Source organism: Sugiyamaella lignohabitans, chromosome A (genome assembly GCF_001640025.1).
Source record: "Sugiyamaella lignohabitans strain CBS 10342 chromosome A, complete sequence".
Taxonomy (NCBI): Eukaryota; Fungi; Ascomycota; class Dipodascomycetes; order Dipodascales; family Trichomonascaceae; genus Sugiyamaella; species Sugiyamaella lignohabitans.
The window spans coordinates 1,944,136-1,966,327 of record NC_031672.1 but is presented as its reverse complement, the minus strand read 5'-3'; the positions used below and the strand labels follow the sequence as shown (position 1 = coordinate 1,966,327).

At 44.7% G+C, this 22,192-nt stretch overlaps 5 protein-coding genes across 5 annotated transcripts; 1 reads left to right on the top strand and 4 right to left on the bottom strand.

The window, feature by feature from the left end:
- Window positions 1-764: 764 nt before the first annotated feature.
- Window positions 765-4,949, bottom strand: SET1 (histone methyltransferase SET1; the record flags this gene model as incomplete). The annotated part of the gene is made up of 1 exon (XM_018882558.1): window positions 765-4,949. One exon carries the CDS (start codon window positions 4,947-4,949, stop codon window positions 765-767), a length of 4,185 nt encoding a protein of 1,394 aa, XP_018734835.1.
- An 832-nt stretch (window positions 4,950-5,781) lies between these two features.
- Window positions 5,782-6,963, bottom strand: AWJ20_607 (uncharacterized protein; the record flags this gene model as incomplete). Its single annotated transcript, XM_018882557.1, has 2 exons — window positions 5,782-5,868; window positions 6,736-6,963. The coding sequence occupies 2 exons, from the start codon at window positions 6,961-6,963 to the stop codon at window positions 5,782-5,784; spliced, it is 315 nt and encodes a 104-aa protein (XP_018734834.1).
- Window positions 6,964-8,673: 1,710 nt separating this feature from the next.
- On the bottom strand, window positions 8,674-9,768 carry HXT11 (hexose transporter HXT11; the record flags this gene model as incomplete). The annotated part of the gene is made up of 1 exon (XM_018882556.1): window positions 8,674-9,768. The coding sequence occupies one exon, from the start codon at window positions 9,766-9,768 to the stop codon at window positions 8,674-8,676; it is 1,095 nt and encodes a 364-aa protein (XP_018734833.1).
- A 4,728-nt stretch (window positions 9,769-14,496) lies between these two features.
- On the bottom strand, window positions 14,497-18,207 carry pcf1 (CAF assembly factor (CAF-1) complex large subunit Pcf1; the record flags this gene model as incomplete). Its single annotated transcript, XM_018882555.1, has 1 exon — window positions 14,497-18,207. The coding sequence occupies one exon, from the start codon at window positions 18,205-18,207 to the stop codon at window positions 14,497-14,499; it is 3,711 nt and encodes a 1,236-aa protein (XP_018734832.1).
- Window positions 18,208-20,105: 1,898 nt separating this feature from the next.
- ARH1 (Arh1p) lies at window positions 20,106-21,500 on the top strand (the record flags this gene model as incomplete). Its single annotated transcript, XM_018882554.1, has 1 exon — window positions 20,106-21,500. One exon carries the CDS (start codon window positions 20,106-20,108, stop codon window positions 21,498-21,500), a length of 1,395 nt encoding a protein of 464 aa, XP_018734831.1.
- Between the last annotated feature and the right edge of the window lie 692 nt (window positions 21,501-22,192).

The following is a 22,192-nucleotide window of genomic DNA, read 5'->3' as shown; positions in this document are numbered from 1 at the left end:
CCGAGAGAGTTAAAAGTTGTCGCCGAGCATGGCTCGTAAAAGAACAAGAAATGCTCCTCCGAAAGGTCAAGACACCAGCTTGGTACTTCGGAAACTTGGGATTTGATCGACTATTCCCAAATAACCTAGATAGCATGACTGCCTAACAGCCGGGTGGAATCAAGGTTCACAGTTATTGTTGACAAATGATCTTGAAGCCGCTAGAGCGGATATAGCTGAAGTGGTGAATACCAAATCACACTTGAAAATAAATTGTTCAGGAAGATTATTGAAGTCCAGACCGAGAAGAATATTCACATTTTTCTACTATAAAACAAATTATTATATTCTTTCTATTAGCTTTGGTTCTTCAAGTTTTCCATGGCAATTATTAATTAACTAGTACATCAAGTTCTCACGTGACACTCGCGATTTGGTGGTCAACCCGCGTTTCAGAGAGTGACTCGTCATTTCCCGTTTATATATATAAAGTCATACCATTATCATATATAAATATACACATTAATTGAGGAACCCTTTGCAGCCAGCTGAGCCACATAAACAAGGGATTCGCTCTTCGCCATTAACTTCTCTTTCAAATTTATAGTCATAAGTCAATTCTTCGTCTTTAAAATAGTTAGAATCTCGCCTTTATACCTCCAAATCGCTAAACTTACCAGCTGCTATATCACGCAATGCATAAATGACAATTCTTTTTTGCCCTTCTACTTTTATAATTTTTGCTGTACAACTGGGGGTGCAACAGTGATTTATAAACTAATCTGTTAGTAAAGATTCCAATGAGAAAAGTTTGAAGAAAAGAGTCTACTTACTCTTGCAATACCACCCTTTTTAGTAGCATCAACCACTGTAGTTTCGTCGATACGGAATAAATAACTAGATCCAATTCCCGATTGAATATAATTTCGTTCTCGCAAATCAGCCAATTGCTGACGAATGACTTCACCCACATATTCGATAATCATCTCATTAGCAGCAATAGGCTCCACTGCATACAATCCCCAATTGTGGATGGCAGACCGAGCAAACTTAACGGGCTTCTTTCGCTTTTTGAGTTGATTGAAATTGAGAATATCCGTCTCACTGCTGAGCATTTGCTTTTGAATAGTGATATCAGCCGCCAGTCGTCTGTTATTTACACGATTCATACGAGACGATCCACCAGCACCAGCCAGAGATGTATCTCGATCATATCGCTGTAATGTATCAATTGGCTTCGAGATTTTACGTCTGTGCTCGAGGTATTCGAATTTATCAGTCTCGGGGATTTCATAATAGCCAATACTTCTACGGCTGTCATTAGAATTCGCATCCCATTTTCCAACCAACATATCTGGCGGTGTACCAGAAACTGTATCCAGCTTTTGCCTGCTCTCGTATTCAATTTTCTTGATCTGGAGATTTTTCCATGCCCAGTACTGGGCATTTCCAATTGATGGATCAGGTTCAGTATCGCGTAGAACTTCTTGAAGTAATCCGTAGTCCTCATCATCTTTTATAAAAGATTTGAATTCAGGCAACTCAACCTCTTCAGTTAGATCTTCCTTGCCGCAAACCGTCAATGGTCCGGGAGTCTCCGTGGGACTCCAGTCAACACCGCTCTTGGCGTCTACAATATGGGGTATGTTGATTTCCGAATCAGAAATGCCTTGATCCATAGTCTTTTCTTCGTATTCAGCAACCAACTCCTCAGCAGGCTTCGTTCCAGTGTCTTCATCAACGAGCTCTTCCTCATCTGCCTTCTTTGGTCGTCCCTTCTTCTTAACAGGTGAAGGTATAGCTTTAACAGCCTTCTTTCTTGAGACTTTCACCTTCTTCTCAGGAGGAGGGATAGTTTCGTCCAGAAGCTTCACAGCAAATGTCTGTTCATTTCCAGTCTCATCATCTTCACCAGAGCTCTCAAAGTCGAAATCTCTCTTCTTTATTAATTTAGATTTCTTCTTCTTGGGCACTGGTTCAGGTTCAACACTAGGTGTTATTGACTCTGCAATGGGAGATGGTTTCCTAGTCGAAACTTCACTGTCTTTCTCGTCATCAGACTCATCAAAATTCAACCGATGGTTCATAGGTCTAGCATCTTTTCTGAATTTTTTCATTGCAACTTTGGCTGAATCGTCACCAACAGCAACTGTCTTTTTCTTGAATCTTGGAAGTGTAGGAAGCTTATTAAAAGATATTCTCTCCACAACTGAAAAGGCTTCATTGCTATCAGCAGCAGCACCATTCGTGAATGACGGAGCCACCGAGTTCGGAGTGGGTTTGGCGGCAACTTCACGCTTGATATGACCGAATCTGCTAGGATCAAGCGATTCAAAGATTTTTGGCGCGACTATTCGTTCCTTGACATCTTTCCAAAGCAGGTCACGAAGATCTTTGATAACCCTTTCAGTGGCATCCTTGATAGGATCTCGTGGTTTCTTCTCAGCAGCCTTCTTAGACCAGCCCTTGTCACTTCTGAAAGATGATAAAGCACTTGCACCTTTGACTCTGGGGGCAAAACCTTCTAAATATAAATCCATTGCCAATTTGAATTCAAACAATTTCTTGCCATCCATTTCATTATGACACAGACGAGCTTCTTTCGCGTTCTCGAAAATTATATAGAACCCATTATCATCACACAACACACGAACCCAGTCGTAATTGCGAAGAACTCGCTTGATATCTGACGGATAAACATCATCTGTCGGTAAGAATTCATGACAAATCATAATGTACGGCCTTCGGTCTATGATTTTCATAATAGCTGGTTTTATTAATGGAAATGAAGACAATGGGGCACCAGCAACCAATGCAGGTGGCGCTGTTGGTGTACTTGAAGACGCAGTTGATGCTGGCTGTGGGGTGGATACCCTGCTAGACGGCTTTTGCAGCTTGAGCTTAGCTTTCGCAGCCTGAGCCTCTTTAGCTGCGATTGCAGCGGCCTTGGCAGCTTGTTTAGCAGCTTCGTCGGCCTTTTTCCTCTGCTCAGCAATGACTTTGTCGACAATTTCCTGTGCTTTAGAGCCGTTATCATCAAAATCAACCTTGATCTGGCGGAAATCTATTTTTGTTTTCTTAGACTCTGAAATAGCGCGCTCAGCTATTTTATGCGCTTTGTCAAGAGAGCCCTTGAATCGCAAGTGACACAACCCCAAAGATGCTGCCGTGTCAGGATTTAAGATCAATTCGCAAGACTCAATCTCACCAAAGATCTTGAATTCCGCAGCTACGGATGATTTAGAAGTAAGAGTGGACAAACCAGAAACAAGAATCCGAGTGGCTGGTGGCTTACCAAGCCAGTTCTCGTCATATATAAACCTGGGAACTGGCAGACTGTTAAAAGGAGAGCGCTTACCAACTGATGCATATTTATGGTACTTTTCACGCTTTCGAGGGTCATTAACAGGTTTTCGTTCTTTTTCGTCTGATTCGTCCTTGGACCGGTACTTGTAAATTGGTTGTTTACCTTTTGATTTGTCTTTACTGAGCTCGGGATCATATACAATTCTGAATTCTTTTCGTTTGCTGAAAACAGCTTGGGGGTCTTTTTCTTTTGGAATTAAGCAGGCAGGGAGTGGTTGTGGTGTGTGTTCTCTGACTGAGTTAAGTGTTAATCCTGGTGCGCCAGTAGCTGGTTGGGGCGGTAAAGAATGCGAAGCTCCTTTCATACCAGCAATAGACGGGGGAGGTGGTGGAGGAGGTTGACGAGAAGGACCATTGAGGTTCGAAACTGGCGGTGATTTTGGTGGTGGTGGAGGTCTTTCAGTAGCAACCGTAGATGTAGTATCATTAATAGATGTGATGCCTGGCTTGTCGCCCTGCAGAGGGGATACACTAATGACCGTGTCAGGACTGGTAGCAGGTGAAGATGATACAATGCTAGTTGTTGTAGATGACACGCTAGAAGAACCGGATGATGATGCTAAATATGTACTGTATGCTTTTTCGACTTTGTGCTCTTCATGCATCTTGCCATTTACTTCAACAGAGCCATTTTCTGAATGCCGTTTTGTTGATGAATCATTACTTGGTATGCTAGTGCTAGAGATGCTAGAAGAGGGGACAGTTGATTTCGATACGATTGAACTTTTTACAGCTTTGCTAGGAGTAGCAGAAGTTGATCTAGTCGAGTGAGAATTGTTGCTGTGACCATGCGGACTCTGAACCCGACTATGTGTACGACTGTTGTCACGATCCCAACCCCGATCATAGTCTCTGTCCCGACCTCGGTAATCCCTATGATGAGAATGCGCTGAATCAGGGTGAGAGTCATAGCTTCGAGTTGAAAAAGGCGATGAGTCTTTGTCCCTCGCTCTGTGTCTATCTCTGTCTCTCTCTCTGTCTCTGTCCCCGTCTCTCTCTCTGTCTCTACCTCTATCTCTTTCTCTCTCCCTGTCTCTCTCCCTATCTCTGTCCCTGTCTCTGTCCCTATCCCTCTCTCTGTCCCGGTCCCGGTCTCTGTCTCTTTCTCCATCTCTTTCATGCCTTGATCCATGTTCACGAGATTGGTGGCTAGGATATCTGTCACTACTTCTGTAATCGCGATCTCGGGTTCGGTCGCTGCTGCGACCCCAGTCACTTGATCTCTCTCGTTCACTGATCTCATCATATCCTCTTCGACTACTACTGTATTCAGTTCTGTAGTCAAGATCATGATCTCGTCTATAATCTCGCTCACTTGCTGAGTTTCTACTACTAGAACTATGGTGGTGCCATCCACTATCTCTGCTATCTCTGCTCGAACGTGTGTCACGACTGTCTATATCTCTCGAACGGGATCCATGTCTATCATAATCGGACACAGACTCACCATTCAGCCTATCTTCATGGCTACGGTTTATTCCATCGCGATTAGAGCTGCCCGCCCGGTCGTAACCATGGCGGTCACGCTCTCGGTCCCGTTCTCGGTCCCGCACCACGCGATCAGGGAAAAACACCGCCATAGATGACTTGCTATGGCCGTTCATTTTCCTTGATGCGACTTTGTTAAACTCTACAAACCTTTAGTTAGCATCAACGATACTATCAACTGTACTCAGCTGAATAAACATGTCGAAATCAAAAAAATATCATCCAACAGCATTCACTCTTTCTGCCACTTTACTAGCTAAAAGAATCTCAACTACCAGCTCTTCAGCAAATGATAGTACCTCTTTCCAAACCAATAAAAGCAGGTTCTGTAAAACTGACGAAAGTTGCAACTCGCAAGTTTGGGTCTCGCTCCACATTCACTCCTCCAGCCGCAAATCTGATCTGACTCCAAACCTACAACTTCCAACTTCAAAACAATACCCATTTTAAAGGTCCTCTCTACTTACAACCAGTCTCTCGGCAGGCTTGCAGGTACCGTCCAAAACAAGCAGGAAAACGAAATCTATGGCCGAAAAATGTATGATGCCAATTATTCACCCCTCCGGTTTCAACAATATCTTGCATCGATATACTGCACTGGCATCGCGACTTTCAGCCCCGCTTCTCCTCCGCAAGAGCCGCACCATCGCTTCTCCAGTATGATATATTTATGATCTGATCCAAAATATAAATAAAATAGTTGGACTAGGATGCCTCCGGCGGCTGGGGCTGCGCCCCAGACCCCGCTGCTCCTCTCGCTTCGCTCGAGTCGGGCGTGTTGAGTCCCGCAAGACTAAAATATTCGAACTTCGGCTGGGATAATGGGTCTTGATGGGTTGGAGATGAGTCTCAGCTGACAGAGAACAGTGCCATGTAACTTTACGGACAAAAAAATGGTCTTATTATAATATAATGTAAATAGATCGTACAGGTAAGAAGACTGGCTACTTATTTAGTACGAATATGCTTGAGCTTGCCGGAGCTGTGGAAAAAGTTGTCGGCGTATACCTTGACCTTGAAGTCTCTCTTGTTGGTCTCGTGGACCACTGTGTTCCAGCCCTGGTTAAGAGCAAATCTGATGGCGTCGTCCTTGGTTCTGAACTTCATTTGGGTGGCTTGCCTGTGAAAAGTTAGTATAAGAAATATTGCAGTGCAGTGGGTATGTTATCAGATAAATTGAACCATGAACCAGGAATCATGAATCATGAATCAGGAGTTTAGAATGACAGTGAGTGCAAGAGCTTGACAGTTTCTCGAGAATTATAACCACATGACAAGAGCGAGGTTCCACAATAAAGTAATTGGAGGATACCAATAATGATATCAGTAGATTGATCTAAGTAGATCCAGAAAATAGGACGCGATAGACTAAAGTGAGCGGACATAAGATAATTATACTCTTTTGCCGAAATTATAGTTGTTGCTTTGTTGGCTCTTTCACTCTCCTGTTACTTGAAATAGCTTTCGACTGGTATTGTATCTGAGTTCTTGGCGTATGCCAAAGATATACTTTCCAAAACTGAGTTCGAAATCTTATCAAATGCCAGTTGTATATGAAATATTCTCAAAACCTTCAGTTGAATTCAGAAAATTCCAGCCCAAACTTCTTCAATTCGATTCCATTTGGATTCCATATCGATTTTTAATCTTCTCGTAACTCAATTCTTGTTGGATTATCTCGATACGATCGCGAACATACTCTTTACCTCTTTCAACCTGGAAATCAAAATCTAAACTCCCTACATGTCTTCACTCCCCACTCTCTTCCACATCCTCTAATACATACATATAATCACCACTGGAAGCCCAACCCATCAAGTCGTTCTCCCATCTGTTGGCGCGTGGGACAATATCCCAGTCAATTCTCCAAACGCCAGTACCCCAGGTACCACTCTGAGTTGCCGCTTTACTTTCTTGGAAAATTCTGACAATTCTATTGGTGGTCAAATCGGCTGGAGCTCCACTGATAGTTTCGAATTCTTGAACCTCCTCAGTCTTCTCAGCTTCGGTAACAGCAGAGGTCTTGGCCTCTTGAAAAGCTATCCGGCTGGTCGATAACAGACGAACATTGCTATTGGCTAATGGTCTTCGGATAGCGAGAGCCACCTGTGGTCTTAAAAAGCTACCCATTTTGTATATTTATTTCGTTATTCGAGACGAACCTCCAAGTTTTCAAGGACCTCTAACTGCGTCTCGGTTTACCACTGCAAGGCTTTTCAATCAACAATTTGGTTGGCCAGTAATTTTCTATGCAGCAGCTGTTTTTGCATTTGTGCAGTGCACGGCTTGGTCGCTGTATACATCGTGATTAATTTATTATGTATTATTATATATTATTATTATATATTATTATTATATATTACTATTATTATTATTATTATTATTATTATTATTATTATTATTTATTTATTTATTATATACTAATATATGATCTAAAAATAAAATAAATAACGTAAAGTTCCATATCCCATTCTGTCACGAATTTATATCAAATTGCTTTGCAAATGCCGTATCTTGGAATCTTAATATATATACTACGCCGTGCACTACCGTCGCCCATTTTTCAACCCCGTTTTCATGTGCATCGAAACCGCTTTTACCAGGTCCTTCGTGATTTGAAGCAGATATTTCAAATAAAAAAGAGTTATAAAAAAAAAGCTATAAACCAATGAACAAAGTTTTCAAGCTCGCGAAGCGAGCACAACGGGGTCTGGGGCGGCGCCCCAGCCGCCGGAGGCATCCCCCTACTCGTTAAATTATTAACAGGAATCAAATATATTCAATAACGCAAACTATAAGAAATAACTAAACAGCAAATTCGCTATGTTCAACACCTCCCTTCTCCTCCAACTTGTGTTGGAACTTGTTGATAGCGGCTTGACCAGTCTTCTCACCGAAGACAGCACCGGAGATAGACTCCAAGTCGTAACCAGAGGTCTCGGGGAAGAAGAACCAGACGGTAGTGAACTCGGCAGCAAGAGCGACAATGTAGACCTGGAATCTGTTAGTAAATGGTTGGGGGATTGTAGTGTTGATTTAGGTAATATGGGGGACGAGCTACGGCACTTTGATGCAATAGGGTAAACTACTGCATTCAGATGATAGACAATGGGTGCTCGAGATCCCCCAGAACCCCATGTTTTAGACTGAAAACTTACAATGTAGTACTTCCAAGCGATGTTTTGAAGGGCAATAGGGTTGACGTAGTTGTTGCTGGAAATAGTTAGTATTGGACTTCGAAATCATACAGAACAGACAGTGAAGCCATGATGAGAATAGTAAAGAATAGAGAGAGACAAGAGATTGCATGAGTAATCGGGCAGGAGCGACATCGGAGAAGCTTTCCGCCCGCAACACACATACTGCTGCTGCACAATCCCCTATTCCTGCTATCATAGACTTGCTGCAGTGACAGATACTTACAAGAAACCAACAATAGCACCGGAGAATTGGTACAAGAAAGAACCCTTACTTCTAAGAGAGAAAGGACAGATCTCCATAGTATAAGTGAAAGCAATGGGAGAACAGATTTGGTAGACCATGTTGTACAAGAAAATGAAGAACACAATTGAGTTACGCAGGGGAACGTTCTTGAAGTCTTGGTTAACATTGGCGCCAGAAACACCAGTGAAACAGATGTAAACGACGAACATGCATGCATAACCGGTCAAGAACAGACGTCTACGACGGAACTGACCAACCAAAATAGATCCGGCAATGGAACAGATAAGAGTCCAGGCAGAAAGACCCAAGTTAATCTTAAGTTGGGAAACAGGGTCGGTGATACCAGCACCATCCAAAACCTTGGCAAGATAGTACTAGGAAATTTGTTAGTAAACATCATTCGAAAAAAAAATAAAGATCACGATAATTGATCCGGTTAAACAGATCAAGCGGGGCAAGCATTGCAGTACAGTATGCATATCTGTGCAGAGTGGGGGGAAGGTATGTGCCCCCAAGCACATGTGGAGGAGGTAAAAAAATACTTACCGAAATGACAGAGTTACCGGCCAATTGTTGGAAAGAGGGGACGATGATACACAAACAGAAGATGTGGATGAAAGATCTGGAACTGAACCAAGTCAACCAAGAACCGACCTTGTTCAATTTCTCTTCCTCGATAGCAGCAGTGATCTCAGCCATCTCGTACTCGACAATAGGGTGAGTGGCATCGCCAAAAGCGTGGTACTTGATGAAGAAGTCTCTGGCTTCAGATTCACGACCAATAGAAATCAAATAACGAGGACTCTCAGGACCGAAAAAAGCAAGAACGATTTGGACACAAGGAAGAGCCAACTGGATCAAAGAAGGAATTCTCCAAGCCCAGTTGTTGTTTTGCATAGACATGTAAGGAGCCCAGGTGACCAAAGCGGCAATCAAGGCACCAAAGGGCCAAGAGGGCATGAGAAGAGCAGTAAGAACTGGTCTTTGAGAGGGGAAACCACACTCGGTAATAAGAGGAGGACAAGCAGTAAGAGAAATAATACCACCAACACCAAGAAGGATTCTACCACCCATGAACATACCAACATTCTTAGCCAAACCTTGAATAAGAGCACCAATAACAATAATGAAACAACCAATGATGTTGGACCAACGACGTCCAAGGTAATCAACAATATAAGTAACGAAAGGAGTCATGATCAAACTACCAATAGTCATACCATTAACGATAGTTCCCAACTTGGAACCAGCTGGGTTATTAAAGAACTTATTCCAAGAAGAGACCGATTGAAGACCGTTTAAACTGGATCCATCATAACCACATGTAACTTGAGCTAATAAACTTCCTAAAAGAAGAAAGTTAAGTTGAAGAAGTCTTGGGTACATGAACCAAGGCTTCTCAAGCTTGGGAGCAACATCAAGTAGAGTAGGACCGTGGTCGAGCTCGACGGGCTCAGAGTGAACTGCGGTTTGATCTTCCTTAGCAGACATTATTAATGAAGATGTCCAAGTTATTCGAAAAGAATTTTCGGTGAATAAAAAATTCTTTGATTGTCTGGTGATCTGATATGGAATAAATCTGGGGAATTTCAGTCCCCTTTTATATTTTTCGGACGTTGGTCATGGACTTTTGTGTTGCATGGTGAACGGCACCTGGAGATGATGAACCACAGTATGCGTCCGTAAAAGGTGATGCGGGGTACTTTTTAGTCGATCACCTTCATTTATGTAAACGCTTAAAAAAAAACAAAAATTGGTCGCTGCATCTCGCAACTGGCATTTCACTAGTAAGGAAATGGAAAGAAACGCCGTTGACGGGCGGAGTGGGGCAGTCAACAATATGTGCTTGCTTTCTGTTTTATTTGCTTCTTATGACCGGATCATATGGGCGAAGCGAAACAATCAAGGGTCTGTCTTCCGATAAGGTCTTTAGTTGAGACATTCTCTATATAGCTACGAGAATCAGGTGTCCCTTCATACCTATTGAATCTCATTGAGTATCTAAAAGTACTTTTAAAAACCTAAAACTTCCGCTATATAATTGAAAAACCTGGAAAGAACTCAATCAAGATCCCAAAATAATCCCCCAAATGAAACCCCACCATGAGCCGGAATTCAAGACCAGAACCAGGTCCAAATCAACTAACAACTGGGGTTACCCGCGTACAGAAGCATGGAGGGGTAATGCTCAAAACTGGTCATCCCCCTGCAGTACATGCATAACGGGATCACAAGTTGTAGCGAAAGGTCCCCGATTTGCATATGCATCTCTTCTCTACTACTGGGATATCTCCGTATGCAAATGGTTAGGGGGTCAAAAATACATTTCCCCGAACTGTGATACGCCAATCCTTCCTAATATGCACTCCAGACGCATGTCAAAATTGCGATGTGGGGTGTGCGCCCCTGTACTGGAAAAATATGCATGCCCCTCCTTTGTGGGGGTCTGGGCTCTACTCTGTACACTCGAACGCCTAATTTTTTTTTTTGCCGGTATCCAGCAAAGGCACAGAAGCTTATATTTCTTTATGAACCTTAAACCTTTCCCTTTATCAAAGGGTCTGTTGTTCTGTTGATATTTTCGTTTTGTCATTTCATTTGTGTGTATAAAAATGCAATATTTCGAGTGGGGGTTTTGGATTTATTGATCCGGCAATTATCCGCTTGACCTAATCTAACCGTGGTGCAATATCCGGCAAATGTCCCACACCCTCTCCTGTAAGATATCACGCTGGACCTGTCTCCAGAAAAACCCCATTTTTCAACGTTAGATTGCAAATTAGATCTGGTGATCTATACTGTACTGGTCATGATTAACCTACAATTCAAAACTCTGGTTTCTAAGGTATCGTATCTCGCTGCATGACCTGCTGCAGCTACCTGCAAAAGAAAGTGCCTTCTTTCCGCGATGCAGTATGCATCCTAGCTTCGAAAGTAGTCTATAGCCCCGACGAAATGCAACAATTACCAGATATACGATTCATCGACCGAACGTGATGAGAAACAATTGTCTGGAACAAGGAGTTAATTGATCCTCTAACTAGTAGTGCGGGGTAGATGAATCTGTTGAACCCATGAGCATATCGTCACAAAATCTCCTACCACCTGCAGATTCTAAGCGATCTCAACGGGGAGCGGTCGCTATTAACCACGAATCTAGCATAGATGAAAATGTCAGATGCAATTTAAATTTAAACGAAAGTTTGTTGTCAGCACTAATTATACATGTATAGCAAAAGAAAATAAAGAAAGGGGAAAAGTGTGGGAAAATCCCAGACTAGACTGATCAAAAAATGGGCCACCCACCAAGTAATATTAGCAATAGCATCCGGGTGTTCTGGTCCCACTGAAGCAATATTTTAACGCTTCAAATTATTACTTTACATGTGAAAGATCAAGAAGTACAAACTGGCCATTATTCTTTCTTAAAAATCTCCAGTCTCAGCCATATGGTCTCAAATTCTTCACGTTGATGTCGGAATAACTTGCGGACTATTTGAAATGGACTATACATGACGAGCCACAGCCTGCGGGGACGTATCAGGATCTTCCTGCCACTAGCACGTACATCCATCACTACCTAGCTCGGGCATCTTCCCGGGGTACCTCTGGTCTATGCAAGATTTCCAGAACGGTAAATAGAACTGACCGACTTACCGCCCCTGAAGGGTCACCCCACCACATCACCGACATGCATCCTTTCTACGAGCACGTACCGAATTTTACCTGGTCAGGTGGCAGCAGCGCCGGTGTGGATCTCAACTCCCCGGGTGGATCTGCCTCCGGCGGCTGGGGCTCCGCCCCAGACCCCGTTGCCCTCGCTTCGCTCGGGTTCCGCTCGGCACCCCCAGAATCTTTTAATTAAAATTAAAATTAAAATTTCAATGGTTTGAGACAGCCTGAAGCTGGTTCTCTCCAATAGCATTATCGATGTATTGTCATTTATAAAGTCCCCTCAGTTTCAAGAACCAAAGTATGAAATTAAGGGATATATCTATTCTAATTTTGATGTCTTCTTTTTTCCCTTAAGCAAGTATCCTGCCATTCTGAGACTTAAATGACGAACTCAGTCTGGTTTTAATATATGATATAGTTTTACCGTAACACTATATAATATCTAGAAATATGTTCTAGACTGTCTGGCCCCCTTATGACATATTCGTGGTTACCGTCACTCTTCTCAAAATGCGAAATCTTGTCTCAATACGTTCAATATCCGTTTCAACTTTTTAAAGAAAAGAGCAACCCCTAAAATAAGCTCAAAGCCAGATGCTCACATGTGTTTCCAACTATTGGCAAGAAGCTAAACATGGCATTGACATTGGACAATAATTTGCTTGTCCAGAAGTTTAGTTCTTAAAAGATAAAGCTAGTCGTTCGAAGTCGAGGGCTAACTCTGAAGAATATCTTAAAGTTTTGTACGAATCATTTTCCATACATTACCCAATAAATCATATTAGAGAATCAAGATGCACTCCAAAGAAACTATTCCTGTAAAACTGCTGGTATATTCTTTAAGATAAATTAGCCTCTGTGTCAGAGATACGAACTCCACATAAACTTTGTCCTACTCTGTAACCAAGGTTTTGCCGGTCAATTATAAGAGCGAGAGAACTGTCTAAACATCACTTTCGCCAAAATGCTATTACAAAGTTTGCGCTTAAAAAAACAAGGCTCTCTCTCTCTGGTTTCCACTCTATGGCCAAAATCACCGATATAATTTGGTCATTAACGGTCTTCATTGTTCTCTATTATATTAGAAGTTTAGTCTTTTATTGAAGTATAAGTTCTCCGCCATCCTATCTCTTCGGCCCCTACATTGGCGTCAAAATCAGTGTCACAACTTAGTCATAAGGCTCAGAGTACTGTCCAACTACATTCTCACAATTATTCCCTTCAAACCTCATCCTTGATTGAAGAATATCATATCCTATGTCTTGGCACTTACATTAGAAACAGCGTCGTAATTTGGTCATAAGAGTCAGAACTCTCTACTTCATTATCAAAGTAAAGACATCGCAAAATAATCTTCCAACAATACGGTAACTTATCTCTTGGAACTCACCACGGTAAAAGCTGCGTTATAACTTCACGGAGGTCAGAATGTTTTCTTACATCATTTCCAGAATAACTCCCTTCCAAACTTCAAGTTTGACTGAAGAATAAGATATGGATATCATGTTTCTTTGGCAGTCACTGGCGCCATGGTAGAATATCACAATCTGGTATTCAAGGCTCTGGATATGGGCCATTGAAGAAGTCCTATGTCACGTTTTGTAACTAGCTATTTATTCTTCAGGTATAGACTGCTCTCTCTTGCGTTAGAGTCGGTGAGATATTCATCCACCGTCATCCATACTTGATTCAACATCATACTATATTGATTGTAAATATTACAAGTGAATGAAGTCAATGACTCCAAGACGAAGAGTGAACAAATATCAATTGTGTATCTGTTCCTGATCTTATAGTGTTCAATAGTGGATAGTAGCTAACATCTTTTTTCCGGTATTAAATCAAGTCTCAATAGTCTATGGGTATCATACTTCATCATATCATATCATATCATATCATATGTCAGATACTAATCTTGTCATTCCGTTAACCTAGAAAACTATATTTTGTTTTAATGGGTAACATTCTATTGCCAAGATCAGTGTGGTACTGTGTCTTTCCCGCTAAGTTCTTTGTGAATCAGTAGGCATCAAATTTCCAGATATTCTCTGATAAATGAGTTTGTTTCGCAATGTATTTGTTACCGATTGGTATTATCAGATTCAGGTATTACTTGGATAAATGTGCTTATTCTCAACCAGATATCAAACAACTATCAAGGTAGTCTAAAATGCTTCACATTCAATAATCTACTGTCAGATAAAAGAAGGTCTTAGGTCTTTACTTCCTGGAAACAACTTCCCGACGGTATAGTATATAATTGTAGAAATTAATTGAGAAGAAAATAAAAAACATTTGCGGAAATGATAAATACCCCCATCTGGCCTTTACCCCTCTGTTTATGTTTTAGTAGTCCATTAGGTCTCTTCGCGATCAGCCATTACCATGCAGACTAAAATAGCTGCAGCAATGATGCATATTAAGTCCTAGTCTCCCCGACACGCATTGCAGCGTAATCGGGAAACGCGATTCCGGTTACTTAGAATACGTATACTTTTATTTATAGTATAGCAGGATTTAACAAAGTTATATGAAGTCTCCGGTCTATCTAACCACTCGGCGGGTTGTACTAGGACGAGACCAGCCTCGAGATTGGTAATACGAGTGTGATGAGTGAGGGTGGGAATGAGAATGAGAATGCGAATGTGGATGTCGGTTCCCCACGTAGCTACGTCCGCCGCCATGCGGCCAGTTAGATATAGTAATCTTATCATGTCCAGGTAGCTGAACTAGTGTGTACTGGGTTGTTGCTATTTCGTCGGCCTCGAACTCTCTTCGGTGAATGTATCCATACGAGTCTCTATAATATGCTGATGTGGAGAACTCTCGCCGTGGGATTATCACCGTCGAAAATATGCTTAAATCGTTTTTGTAGTTTGAAGCTGGTCCTGTATTAGTGAGTGTGCCAAGCTTAATTTTTGATGTTCTGACTGCTGGTGATGATGAATCGTCGACTTTAGGTTCATCATATGTTTGAGTGCATAATCCACTGGTAAGAGTAGTGTAATCGAGATTTTCCTGTTGTTTGGTAAGAGCTTCGGAGCGATGCTTTTCTCTTAATAATGTAGGAATCTCAATATTATCCTCGACAGGCAGACTAGAAATTACAGGGGATTTCGGAACTGGCAGCGAGTTAGATGGTCCCCCAACAGCATTTGAGGAGAATCGCATCTTGGGACCCAACTTTTGAGCAATGCTAGTCTGTACAGCCTCGATAGAATTAAGCGATGGAGGATGTTTAAACGAATTCAGATCTTCGTCAGAGCTTCCATTACTATGAGCTGCTGGGAAAACTACCCGCGGTGGAGACGACCTCTTGCCATGGGTTCCTCTTTCACTGTAGCCATTAAATAAATCACCACTACCGTTGCTTCCACTAGTCTCTCTATTACTGCTAGTAGCAGGACCGCCGCTGATGCTGGTTAAATATGGCAATGACTTGGCCTTAGAGCTAGCTTTTGGCGATGCAAGTAGGAAATTGTCAGGGTGACTATCTTGTTGAGACGACGGGAAAAACCTTGACATCTCTCTACTGCTACCATTTGGAGTTGTCTCATGAGTACCAAATGGCGATGACCCAGTGACTGGTGATAGTGGGGTGCTTTGAGACTGTTGACCAGAGCTATTTGCATCTTTGATCCTCGATCCAACGGGAGCTGATGAAGCTGTAATACCTTTTGAAGTAGAAGATGTATCGATAGATGAACCTGCTGAAACAGATCGCCATGACGGTCTACTATCAGTCCACTTATTAACTGGTTGTTGGTCGTTTTCCCTCTGCATGATTCGTCTTGATGGACCACCACCTACTACCGAAGTACTTGTGTTCGACTTATCCTGCCGTTGATTGGCTCCCGACAAAAATATACTGCTATTATCATCAAATAGACCATTTGTACTTCCGTCACGAGGATAAATGCCGCTTGAAAATCTGCTTGTAGATCCACTACTGGTGCTACGAACAGGACCCCACAGGTTATTGCGACTATCGCCTGGTGCACCAGATTGTCCGTGGGCACTAGATGTTGGTGATGATGGAGCGAATTTGCCCCATACTTTATCTGTACTGCTTGAAGTAGTACCAGAAGACGGCGACGAGGCGCTGGCTGTAGATGTCCTGTTATCCCATAGATTATTAGAAGAAGTTTTAATAGAATTGTCCTGTTTGGTATCGTCATCATTAATAATAGAATTGAGCGAGTTCAACACATGTCGTTCAGTCAGCAACTCATGACTTCCATCATCGGCGTTGCTTATATTAGTATTAGGTGTAGTCTTGTTGGCCACTTGCGCATGCGAAGTATGTTGTTGCTGTTGCTTGTGCTGTTTCTTTTCAGCCTGTTCTTTCCTGTGTCGCTCCTGTCTTTCTTGTCTTTCTTTTCGTTCCTTCTCCAGACGTTCTTTTTCCTGGCGTTCTTTTTCTTCCATCTTCTTTGCCAGTTCTTCAGCCCTTGTTTTAGCATGCTGTTCTCGCTCTTTTTCACGCTGAAGTTCTTCTTCTTTTCTCTTACGTGCCCTTTCTCTTGTTTGTCTCATGATTTCTTCTTGCTCTTCTAAAATAGACTTTCCTTGAGGCTGGCTTGAAGCTGATGTGCTTGACACTGTGCTTGACCGTCGGTCTTGTGAAGGAAGTGGTGAAGTTCCCTGTCTGTTTGATCTTGGTCCGGGTACGGGGGAGCGTCCTGGTCCTGGTCCTGGTCCTGGTCCTGGTCCTGCAACCGGACCAGGTCTGCCAGGACTAAGTCCTCTTCCAGTACCATCCATGCGAGCATCCTGACTGGCTGCAGAGGGAGGACCCGGTTCTTGACCCATTCCTGGACCGCCTACACTCAATCTCCTTGGTTCAGGTCCCGAATACCGATCAATAGACAGTCTCCTCCTTCCATATGGTCCTGGTGGAGGCATATTATGTATTGGAGAACGAGATCTTTCAAAGGGAGGTCCTCTCCTTCTAGGACCACCCATGAAATCATCATCTGGATGGCCATGATATTGCATTCTACCTCCACCATATCCTGGACCACCGCCAATGTCTCCTGGTCCATGTGGGCCATGAGGACCATGAGGATCGTGTGGCCCATGAGGACCATGAGGACCATGAAGATCGTGTGGCCCATGTGGACCATGTGGACCATGGAAATCACCACCCATAGGTCCAGGACCGCCTCCAGGACCTCCCCCAGGACCTCCTCTCATTGGCACAGGTTCAAAATTGCCATTATTCGCATTATACAGCTCCTGTCGAGGAGGAGCATCCGAGCGATACCTACGCTCGTAGTCGTGATACCGATACCTACCATCATCAGAAGGACCCCCATATCGAGGGTCCATATTGTGGTATCCACCATAACCACCACCTCCAGGTCCACCTCCTCCACCAGGACCAGGAAAGTTCTGGTGCTCACTTAATCTATAGCTGTAATGTGGAGTATTTGACTGCCTTTGCTGACGTTGTTGTTCTTTTAGCTTTCTTTCTGATAATTCTTTAATCTGTTCTCCAATTGGCACGACATTAGACTGCTGGGTACTAGCAGCCATTGACCAGGGAGCCAGACTTGGACCAGAGCTGTTCGATGATGACGAGTCGCCATTAGATCCTCTATTAAGAGCGGCATTCGCTGAAGACGGCGAACCACCACCCAGAGTGGTGGCTCCTGACAGCAAAGCCTTGGGTTTAAATAATGAAGACTGAGACGATGTCTGTTGATGCTGGTGGTCCTGAGACCTGTTATTAGTAAGATTATGCTGCTGAGACTGCGACGCCTGCTGATGTTCAAGCTCACTTCTGGCACGCTTCTGTTCTTCTGAATGCTGTTGCTGTTCATGTTGTTTGCGAATCATCGGAGCAACCATTGACTCAAGTTCTTTCTGCCACTGGTCCTCATCATCGTCGTCATCCCAGTTAAACTGCCTTTGTGAAATTTCGGCAGTCGACAGGCGATGGGCCATTGCAATCCCACTCTTCAACAGCTCCTCCTCAGAGACCGGCTCTGGAGCTGGTGCTGGTGCCGATGGCGACGGGTTCGCAACATCTGCTGAACCAGTCGTCGCTGGTCCAGCTGGAACAGCTGTTTCTGCCGCTGCTTGCGACATCTGGTCCTCTCTACTTCCACCACCAACTGTACCCGCAGCAGAAGCTGCAGACGCTGGAGCTGCTGTGGTCGCAGGTTTCTTCCAAACCGTGGCAAATTCGGGCCGCGGGCTATTATTCGAGCTCGAAGGCTCGCTGCTGCCGTGGCGAGCATCCCGTTTCATGGTCCCCAGCTTAAAGGCACCCGTAGCGGTCTCCAACGAGGTCACCGATGCTTTCGCTTTCACGGGAGCCACAATTGACGGGCTCGGACTGGGTTTCTTACCTGCAACACCGATTAGTATTTCACCAGGGTGGCTTTTGCCTCCGGCGGCTGGGGCTCCGCCCCAGACCCCGTAGCTCCTGCTACGCAGGAGGTCGCTGGGATCGTCGACGGTCGACTCGAGCGCAGCGAGAGGAGCAGCGGGGTCTGGGGCGGAGCCCCAGCCGCCGGAGGCAGGTCGTGGGCACACATACTTAACGACACCTTTTCACCCTTCATGAGTTTGGGAGTGACACTCACAGGTGGGCTTGTGGGTGTGGGCGAGTCGGCTTTCCTGAACAGCGAGTTCAACGACTGCGATTTAAATGTCTTCTTGACCGTCGTCTGGTCGTCCTGTCACCGAGTTAGTCCTCATTCACCTTCCCAAAACCCCTCGGAGGGACCTCATTCAGCTCGCAAAAGAGCCGCCAGTCGATTCCAAGGCAATGGACCCAGAAATATCGTTCAACAGACCCCAACTCCACGACCGACCGGGATCGAGCACCTTCAGAAACCCTCAAACCAACCACAACCGGCAAATCTCCGCGAAGCGGAGCACAACGGGGTCTGGGGCAGCGCCCCAGCCGCCGGAGGCAACACCCCAATACCTCAGACCTTGGCTCCATTGAAGCATACCTTTTTTTCTCCGTCCGACAAGCGGGCCTCGGCACTGGACTCGCGGGACACGCGACTCAGATCAGGCGTGATGCCCGTGCCAGTATCTGTAGCGCTCATTGTAGACCGTTTTCAATTGCAGTTACCGCTCAAAAAAACAACAACCGATTGTTGTTATTTGTATGATCTGGAGAGCTCGACTGACTGACTGATTCAGAGTTCCGAGTAGCCGCCGTCAGCGAGGTCAATAACAGCACAAACCAGTCAATTGACAGATATCAGTAATAAATTCCAGGGAATGCCAATATTCTCTGGGATATGAAACAGAAATCAAAACCGTTGCACCGGTGTCGACGTCGTTTACTGCTGTACAAAGGTGAAGCAGCAGCAGCCGGTCAGTTCACAGGTCGGCTCTTTTTTCAGGAGAATCCAGCCCTTGGAGAATTCCTTTCTTGGCTGTATTTAAGGGCTATCGCAGATGCGGATCAAGCCCTGCCAGTGAACAAAGGTATCAGCGAAACTGGTCCGACCAGGATACTTTTGATTCTTTTTGATTTTTTTTCACGCAACCGGCTTGAATCTGGCTTTTGATGCTCCTGTTGCCTCTCCTGCCAGCAGCATTTATGATTTCCCCAAAAGGCTCACACGATGGATCCGCCCTTTCGGGCCATCCCACCCAGCCGTGCGTCTCCCAACCACTGGTCCCAATCCCACCACAGGCTCCGGCTTGTTCCTGCAGAGATCTCGCCTCGCCCGCCGTTGGCGCCAGCAGCTGCTCCGGTTTATTGTCGGTCCCTGCATCTGGACCCTGGCGCTGGCGGGGGTCGGCCTCCGGCGGCTGGGGCTCCGCCCCAGACCCCGCTGCTCCTCTCGCTACGCTCGAGTCGGGCTTGGGGGTGTCGGCTCAAGGGAGCTGGGGACAGAATTGGCGTTTCGGGGGTTTATATAACTGCAAATTATCAGTCATATGCACTTCTCTTGCTGATACGGGGGTATAAAAGAAACTGAGAAGCGGTAATACAGCTCTAACTCTACTAAAACAACTCTCCCGGCCCTACCTCGGTCCCTGCCAGCTCACGAAGCGAGCACAACGGGGTCTGGGGCAGCGCCCCAGCCGCCGGAGGCAGCACCCCACCGGTCACGTGACCCTAACCCATGAAGTGAGATCGAGTGAGAGTCATGTTGGAAATGAACGTCCAGTGAGCAATGGTACCGTTGAAGTTGGCAATAGTAGGATCGGGGCCTGCCGGGTTTTATACGGCGAGCAGGCTACTGGAGAAGGTGCCGAATGCCGTGGTGGATATGTATGAGGCGTTGCCGGTGCCTTTTGGGTTGAGTCGGTTCGGGGTGGCACCTGACCATCCGGAGGTGAAGAATTGTCAGGATAAGTTTGTTCAGGTGGCGGAGGCGCCTCATTTTCGGTTTGTGGGGAATGTGTGTATTGGTAGAGACTTGACTTTGAAGTCGTTGAAAGACAATTATAATTCAGTTGTGTTTGCGTATGGATCAAGTCAGGATAGACTGCTGAATGTACCTGGAGAAGAGCTGCCAGGAGTGTTTTCGGCAAGAGAGTTTGTGGGATGGTATAATGGCGTTCCTGAATTAAGAGCTTTGAACCCGCCATTACAAGATGCAGAAGATGTTGTTATTGTTGGTAATGGAAATGTGGCTCTGGATGTAGCGAGAATTCTTCTTGCTGACCCGACTAGACTCAAATCAACCGATATTGGTGAACATGCTTATGATGTGTTAAGAAAAAGCAAAGTCAAAAATGTTCGAATCGTCGGCAGAAGAGGTCTGTTACAAAGTGCATTCACTAATAAAGAGATCCGTGAACTTATAAACGAGCCAGGAACGATGATGAAACCCTTGGCAGATGTGTATATTAACCACTATAAACCATTTGTGCCGTTTTTGGAGAGGCCAATAAAAAGACTTGTACAAATCGTTGAAAAAGCCAGGACGAACAGCAATGATCAAATTGCTAAAGCTAATCAAGGACAGGGTTCACTTCCGTCCAAACAATGGTCCTTGGAGTACCTACTGTCTCCACAACGGTTCTATGCTTCTTCATCGAATCCCAATATCCTCTCCTCAACCCTGTTTGAAGTGAACACACTTTTACAGAAAGATATTAAATCACCCTCTGTCTGCCGCGGAACCGGTGAAACTAAATCGTTTAAAACGGAGTTGGCATTCCGAAGTATCGGATACAAATCACTTCCCCTTCCTGGCAGTGCAGAACTGGGAATTCCATTTGACGAACAAAGCGGCCGGATTCCGAACGAGCTCGGTCGTATTGCCGGGGTGCCTGGATTCTACGTCAGCGGATGGGTTAAAAACGGGCCTACGGGTGTCATCGCCAAGACCATGTGGGATGCATTCGAAGTAGCCGAGACCGTGCTCGAAGACCTCTACTCCCACAAACTCGACACCTCGTCCAAACCCGGCTATGAGGGCGTTCTCCCCGAAATCAAATCGCAGCCCGTCTCCTGGACCGACTGGCTGAAAATCGACCAGGAGGAAACCAGTCGTGGTGCCGCCCAAGGCAAGCCCCGCGCCAAGTTCACCTCCGTCAACGATATGCTCTCTGTCCTCTAACCTCTATACACCCCATGTACATAGTCTTTATTAGAACCGCCTTTGAATTCTGGGGGTGGGGACTGCCTCCAGGGGCTGGGGCTCCGCCCCAGACCCTGGTTGCTCCTCTCGCTTCGCTCGCGTCGTTTCGTCGACGGGTCCCCGCAATATCCTGCGAAGCAGGAGCAACCTGGGTCTGGGGCAGAGCCTCAGCCGCCGGAGGCACGCAGCAAAGGATCTGCGCTCACTGTTGGAGCCTGGCGGCAGAATGAGTTGACAGTTGGCGCCCCATGGGAGATATTCTAGGTTGAAGTATGGACTGTCAGTCAATGGAAATAATGTGAAGTGCACTGGCATCAATGTCCTGGCGATGTATAAACGAATGAAGTTCAGTATCAATCAAATATCTGAGATATAGAGCAGATAGTGAACAACCTGCAATCAGGTAAGTGACGATGGTACACGTTGAATCTACAACAACCAGCCAAATTTAACAGTCCAGAAGATTAGCCTGGACAGCTCATCTCATCTTGGAATGGCCGCTGTAGTATCCTAGGACCAAGGGATTGTAGCCAAATTGTTATATCGTTATATCGCTCAATACATTTTTCTAAATGAGATCTAAGGTATTTTTGTTGTATGGAACATCCATATTTTGGATAATTAAGCTGTGAGCAATACTCATCCTTAGCATGGGTTAATTGTAGATTGCT